The sequence below is a fragment of the Montipora foliosa genome, chromosome 5 (assembly GCF_036669935.1).
Source record: "Montipora foliosa isolate CH-2021 chromosome 5, ASM3666993v2, whole genome shotgun sequence".
Lineage (NCBI taxonomy): Eukaryota > Metazoa > Cnidaria > Anthozoa > Scleractinia > Acroporidae > Montipora > Montipora foliosa.
In genome coordinates this window covers 11,982,403-11,989,902 of record NC_090873.1, presented here as the reverse complement: position 1 = coordinate 11,989,902, position 7,500 = coordinate 11,982,403, and the positions used below count along the sequence as shown (strand labels likewise).

At 40.0% G+C, this 7,500-nt stretch overlaps 1 protein-coding gene across 2 annotated transcripts in view; it reads left to right on the top strand.

Annotated features, from left to right (window-relative positions):
* The window catches only part of LOC138002933 (uncharacterized), a 21,569-nt gene extending 19,998 nt beyond the window's left edge, over nt 1–1,571 (top strand). For both annotated transcript variants that reach the window (XR_011123384.1, XM_068848895.1), the window contains one exon: nt 1,403–1,571. Coding sequence is in view for 1 of the 2 variants with exons in the window: in XM_068848895.1 (XP_068704996.1) it covers nt 1,403–1,427 (25 nt within the window). In the remaining variant the exon portion in view is untranslated. The remainder of the gene's footprint in view (nt 1–1,402) is intronic.
* The last annotated feature ends 5,929 nt before the right edge of the window (nt 1,572–7,500 follow it).

Genomic DNA, 7,500 nt, shown 5'->3' with positions numbered 1-7,500 from the left:
GATACGCCAGCCAAGATCCAAGCTATATGGAGCTGCATTGAGAAGGACTGCTTCCGTACAGGAAATACAAGTTGCTTTTCCTTTGAATTTGTCTCGTCAATTTTTTAATATTATTTTTGTTAGAAGAAAAACGCATTGTTCCTTAAGCGTGAAATACACATGTTTCGTGTCTCACCTTTCTGATGAGAAAACAAAAGACATATATATATATATATATATATATATATATATACCATATTTACTTTGAAATTGCAACGTTTTTGAAAACGGGTGTATATAATATATATATATATATATATATATATATTATATATATATATATATAAAGTCGGATGAATCTGGATACGCGACTTTGCAGTTGACGGAAAATGCCGCGTACCAATTTGGCGCTAAAGTAATCCCAATACAACACGAATTCTGTACATACCTCGTGTTCTCGTGGTACAACGCATTTTGTTTATTTCCGATTCGCTCGCTTTGACATTGGGCACAAGACTAACAGCACGAGTATTCCGTTCTTGCAGTGGTGTTGAAGGAGACGCTGAATATTCAATCCTGGGTGTTAAAGGAATGACGAACTGTATCAAGTGTGACCGGAGATATTCGTCAACCAATAATGTAACGACAAGCGATTAAACAAACCAGTCGTAGTTATGGCTGGAGGTACTTACTGGGACAAACAGACGCCGAAAAACTGAAGAGAAAAACGCAAATAAGGCGAAGATCAAGGTCGAACGCACTACACATGTGCACATAAACTTAAATAGAAGCAAAATACAAAACTATAAGGAAGCGAAAACTAAAACTAATGTACAGATTTCTAACCTTGTCCAGTCTTTAGGTAAAAGGTAAGGGTAAAGTAACTTTATTTAACGTTGGTAGTTCCACAGTGTTCCACAGTGTAGTTCCACAGGACCACAGTGTAGGCACAAAAGAGCACTATAAAATGTCCCTTAGGGTTGTAAACATTGAAAGGTTGTGAGATGGGGCTTATGGTTTATCGCCCTATCCAAGAAAGGTGGAGAGTCTAACCATTTGCAGATGTCATTACAAAATAAGCACTTTGTCCTCTGTTATTTAAAGTCCCTGACTGTTGGTCCAGCCAGAGTTTTTTCTTTTTTTTTTTTCTATCCTGCACACCTCCTACTCAGTTTTCAGATGCCAAATGGGTAGCGGTTATATAGGCCACCTTAGCAGAAAGGGTAGCCATCAGTCAAGGGAACTTTGCTGATGAGATAGTGGAATCTTGTAACAGTAATCTCAGGCTGCTGAAGTGGCTGTTTCTTTTATACATGAATTTTAATGCAGTGGGTCCATTACTATATTTTGCTTTTCCTTCTTAATGAATACATAATGTATGGTATGTGATGTTGATCACTTTGATTTGTTTTTTTATTTGCAGAAAATATCAATGTAAAGAAGAATAATCAACAGAGGCTTTCCAAAAAACATGTTTTCCGATTCACTTTGTAAGCATGAAGTGTATTGCAATACAATAATAATCACATGATAATGATAATGATAATGTTAATGATACTAATAATAATAAATCAAACCTCTATTTATCGCGACTAGATTTGTCTGTCTCGTCGTGAGACCGTGCGATTGAACTGAAAACCGTGAGTGTGAGACTTGAGAGGTCTGCTTCAAGTGTGACAATGCACGTCCAAAGAAAGGGAAGGGAATACTGGTAACAAAACAAAATTCACTCAACGCTTGGAATTTCAGATAAGCAAAAAGCGGAAGCAGCACACAGCTTGAAAAGAAGCAAACTTTATATCTCACCTTTTAAGGGCCTACTGACGTATTTGGAGGTGCGTTGCTAAGGATGTAATGGTTTAGTAATTTGAGAGAATTTGGCATCATTTTGGTCAGTTTCCGACTTTTGTAAACCAATTACCCCAAGTATGATGTCAACATGCCACGCCCATGGTCACGTGACCATTGGGTATACCAATGGGTATTTAATCAGTGGTATCATAATTTCTATTCGTTTTAGCATTCAGCCAAGCATGGTTTTCTTTTTATTTTGAAAAATGTTCTTTTTAGAGAGATAAACGATACTGAAATACCCATAACATTTTAAAAAAAAGATGATTTGAAAAAAAAACAATGCTTAGCTATATTCTGTGTTTGGAGGAGAAACGAGCCATATTAAAACAAAAATTAATTCAATTTAAAGACCGCCGGAAATTTACCTTTATCTCAAACCGGAAGTCAGTTTGTTTACGCATGCGCAGTTGATCTGAGGACAAGCTCGAGGAAGGCCGAGGAAAATCCTTCGATGCAAACAACAATTAGGAGATTGTTATCAAAATTTTCCTGGTCGGTGAGTGGTTTTCTGGTCAGCTCACGATATAATGACCTCAGTCACCGGAAGTAACATTTCACTTCCTTAGCAACACGCGAAAAATCCGTCCGTGGGCACTTAAGCGCAACCATCAAACTGTGTTTGGCCTCCATCGATAAAACATGCAATTAAAAACACGTCGAAAATTCGCAGAGAGTGGAACCAAAGCCATCCTAAAGACACCGCTTTTTCGTCGGTCAACGAATAATATCACTGTTAAAACTACCTCTTAAGGAAACAATAAGTTACTCTATGGCGCCATCTTGGACGATTAACTGAGAGAGCGCTGGGGCGAGCTAAATGTGTCAGGGGAGAGAACGAACTCCCTCCTCCACTAGTAACAATTTTTCCAATATGGCGGCCTTTAGGGAAATCAAACAACGCCGGCCTACTCTGCAGCCTGCAGGAAACTTGGAACTTTTTCGGGAATTCTAAAACGTGAAAAATATGAGGCTGCAGAATACCCCGCAACTTGTTTGCATTTCATTGAATAAGAAGAAGCCGCCTAGGGTAAACAATAGTGGTAAGATGTTGTGCGGTATTCTGCAATTACTCCAAACATGAAAAGCACAAACCCAAAATCCTGACCAAACACACTTTTATTTAAAACTGTAAGAGCGATCTGGAATCATAATTTAAAAGGAAAAGGGGTTAAAACAGATCTTAAAAAATGTTAAAAAACTAAATTTCAGCCGCCTTCTGCGACCTTCTTCAGAGAAATGTACTTAGCAAGTTACGGAATGCAAATATGTAGAAAAATGTCATTGTTCGTTGCCCCTAAGGGAGGAAAGCTGTGATGCATACACCATGGGGAATGGTGCTCTTTCATTGACAGAGTTTTTGTCGAGGAACGAATGCAACGACTCTAGAAAAAAGCCTTTTGTTCTTGGTTTTTACGCCTGTTTCCAAAATGCTCGCACAATTTGGGTGTATGTCGTGGCCAGTGGTTTCAGCATGCTGTTTTACCGCGGAGCCGATGTTCTCATTAGTTCCAGGCTTTTGCTCAACCCCCCGAGACTTCCAACTTCTTTTAGTCTCTCCAACATATGTAAAAGGCACATTCTGACTACACTAACACGAGACATTGAAATTGAAAGTTTATTGAGGATGCGTTCGTCAGTCATCAGATGTACAATGCATCCTGATACAGACCTTTAGAAGTTACATCTGTTGTTTCTAGGAAATAGAAACAGTGCTACGACAGATACATAAAACCACTAAAAAACCACCTTTAGATGTGGCCAAAAATATTTGGAAACGTATTCCTCATCTAATGCAGCAGCACAAGACCCCGAGGAAAGGATACGACTGATCAATATACAAAAAATACATTACAAGATAAACTCTCTCATACAAAAATTACAAAAGAAAAAGAAAATCGAGCGGACGCGACGACTGACGGACCTAGAATGAGCTAAATCTCCCGCGTAAAGTCCACATATTCCTAGCACATCCCATAACAACCAGCGAACCTCTCAATTGTGCCGTCAAAATAATAATTTGTGACTAACGTCAGAAATTACTCGTTCTGCAACACACTTTGTATATAATTCCTTTCAAATGTTCTTTGTCGGCCGGTATTTAGGTTTTTTGAAAAACATGACCCAGTGTTTTTAGTGGTTTGAACGCTGTCTTAATGTTTCACGGCTTAAAATCCGTCTAATGAGCTCTAATACATCCGTCAATGTGGGAACATACCTTTTTACCGATACTGCGGCCATTTTGATTCTATTGTTTTCGAAAGACATTATGGGATGCTCAGGGGGCAAATTAATGGTATTTGCCCCTGGGCATCCCATAATAGCTATTCGAAATAATAGAAATCAAAATGGCCGCCGTATCGGTAAAAAGGTCTATTGAAACATATGCTTTTAGGCTCTCGGGGGGGTTGGTGCGTTGTTGATTGATCGACCGACTTGATGACGTTTTCAGGATCAGGTCGTTAAACCGTCGTTCTTCGCTTCGTCTTCGTGCAGTCGCTGACGGAATACATTTAGCGCGCTCCCTTAAGGTCTTATCGCCAGCTCTTTTGTTTTGCGCTGGGCTGTGTGAATGGAAATATAAATACTTGCTCGTATGTGTGGGCTTGCGAGCACAACCACCTCGACCTTCCCGTCTTCATTCACAGTACTGTTGGGTCTAAGAAGGCTATGCTCTTCTTGCCCATGGTTATTGTAGGCATCTCTACTGTAAACTCGCTGAATGTTGGCATATATTGAGTTTAAGTGACTTTGAAAGACCTCAACACCGTCCCGCTTAATGCATGCGTTCGAATCGTCGACATAGCGCGCCACCATTTTTGTCTGAATGGCGAAGTTTCTAATGCTTTTTCTTCAACTTCTTGCATTACAAGCTCTGCGATAACCGCGCTAACTGGAGATCCCATGGCACAACCTGACACCTGATGGTATTGGGTTCCCTCAAATATGAAATAGCTGTTGTGTAGGAGAAAGGAGAGTAAGTCCAGGATTTGGCCCTTGGTGAGCTGTGTGTGATTTTTCAAATCATCAGATTTCTCCAGTTTTTTCTGAACGATATCTATAGCCATGCTGATCGGTATGGAGGTGAACAGTCAGACCACGTCAAATGACACAATCAGTTCGTCTTCGGCCATTTCTTGGTTGCTTACCGTGAAACTCTTCAAACTGTATAGCATTCTTGACAGAGTATTCGGTTTCATTCGTATGTGTTTCAGTACGGAAGCTAGGTATTTTGAAAGTTCATAAGTCCGTCAGCCAATACAGCTGTTTATAGGTCCTAATGATATTCTCGTTTCCCTGTCTTCCGGGAGAGTGAGATGGTCGTCCATTTGCTGCAGTACCACTTTGTGAAAACCATAGAACGATGCTGTTGTGGAGTCTCTGAAGAAGGTCGAAGAACGCGGCTGAAAATTTATTTCTTTAACGTTTTTTTAGATCTGTTTTAAGCCCTCTTCCTTTTAAAATAACACTTTTATTTCTTTGTTCATTTCTTTGTTGTTGTCTTTTGTAGACTAATCCGACCTATTTAATCGCTTGCCTGTCATAGACTGCGAGCAGTCCCCTCATAAATCAGGCGAGCGGCCCGCAGTCGTGTCAAGTCACCCCAAACAATAAAATGACCGAGGGAGCACTGGGAAGAGAAGTGAAAAGGGCCTGCTCCCGTTGCAGTTCCCGACGCGTTCAGAATGACCAAACCCTTTTTATTGCTAATGTAAAATAAACCCTCAAAATAACTTCAGTAACGGCGTCGGAATATTTTATAAATGTGCATGCGAATTCAACCAAGTATTCGGAAAGGAACCCGTTAGAAAAACAACAACAACAACAACATCTTTTATTTAAAAACACGGGGGTTTAAAGCTAATAAAGCTTATGGGGCTGTATTACTTTGAATTTAATGAGCGACCATCCAAAGAAGCCCGGGGAAAAGAGCGGTAAAAGAGCTAAGCAGAGAGTGCCCTCCAATTTTTGCCAGAAATTTGCAGAATAAATGTTAATTTGAATCTTGCCCAGTGTTTGGCAGTTTCCGAAGTGTAGGGTTCTGTCCACAACTATCAAGGAAAAACTTCTTCTATAAAACGGTCGACTCGTCCAATCTTAAAGTCTGAAGTCAGAAATAACAGAGCTTGTTCTGCAAGAAAATGTGAACTCTAACACAAGGTTGAAGCCATTTCTTTGAACAAACTATCTCCTTCTCGAAGGCAACTACCCATAGATATCGGGGCTGGACAATCTGTCGAGCCATGTGAATTTCGCTATTTAAGGTGGCTCAATACCAGTTTCAACTCTTTTTAGGAGACCCTATGTTAGTCGAAGGATTGACATTTACAATGCATTATCACGTAACAGCAGGTTATGATACCATGTGAAACATCAATTATTGGCTAACAAGATGCGAGTAGTTTTGTGACGTAACAAGTTACCATGGTAATAAGAAAGCCTTGCAAACACAACCTATATTTTCTAATTAGCTATCGTTTGCTCATATCTTGAAAACGAACTCGGTGACCTCAATTTGTTATCGCACAACAAGTGATCAGCAGGCAACGATAAAACTCTCCTGCAAAGGTTATAATAGGAATTCTGTGGAGTAGAATACATGAGCTATCTTAAATTTTCAAATTATTTAAGGTGGCGCGGAATCTGCTTCAACAGAATTTTTTAAACTTTGCAGAAAGTTTTATTCTGGACATGTCGCATTACATTTCAGAAATAAGAAATATGGGGGTCACCGAGTTCGTTCTGAGATATGAGCAGCTAAAGCCAAAATATGGGGTGTTTTTTGCTTGGCTTTCCGTCTGCCATGGTAAACGTTTTACCGGGGTTACAAAAATGACAAAATCTGTGCATCAATAATTGGTGTTTGACATGGTACCATACCATTGCTGTTAAGTGAAGAAAGTGTCTGCAGTTGTCAATCCTTCTTATATGAGAACGTTTCTTTCAAGGTGTGGAAATCGGTTTGAGCACACACCCCCAACAGGGTTTTACCCACCGCGCCACATTGCTACTGCGCATCCGTACAGCGCACGCAAATTCACATTGCCACGTCATGCATCAAGCGCGCGGCGCTACGTTACTAAAATGAACACATGGTAAGGGCGAGTGGCCATTTGCTATAGCTGTGCTTGGATTTAACGATCTTGGATGTTCGGATGACCTCTACTGTTTCTTTTCAGAAAACAGATTTTATTTACAATTATCTCCACATTGTCCAAAAATAAACAAAACTAATCGATGTGGGAAGTAAAAAAATGTCAAGGATTTCTGTCCTCAGGGACAATGGAATCACTGCCATCTTGCGGCTGCAAGGTGCATGAAACTAGGTCGCTAAATGCGAACTTGTTCTTTAAGAGAACCTCAGCAGTTAACTAAATTCACTTTAGGGGTCCACTAAAGAAAGTTTGGTAGAAGACACAACTTCACTTCAAAGATGTAATTACCAAAAAAATATTTTTGGGCTTAACTAGACCACTGTGGTCGTATTCGCTAAATAGCCGGAGTTTTTTTCAGACTGATGGGTGATCTTCGGGCAAGGTTCTCTACAAAACGACGTCCGGTGACCCCACATTTTGTTACCTCCGACATCACTAATTACTCTCATACTCGTTCAATGGTAAAATTGGCAGAAAAAAATCAATGTTAGAAAAACGTTCGCGCGAACGTCCT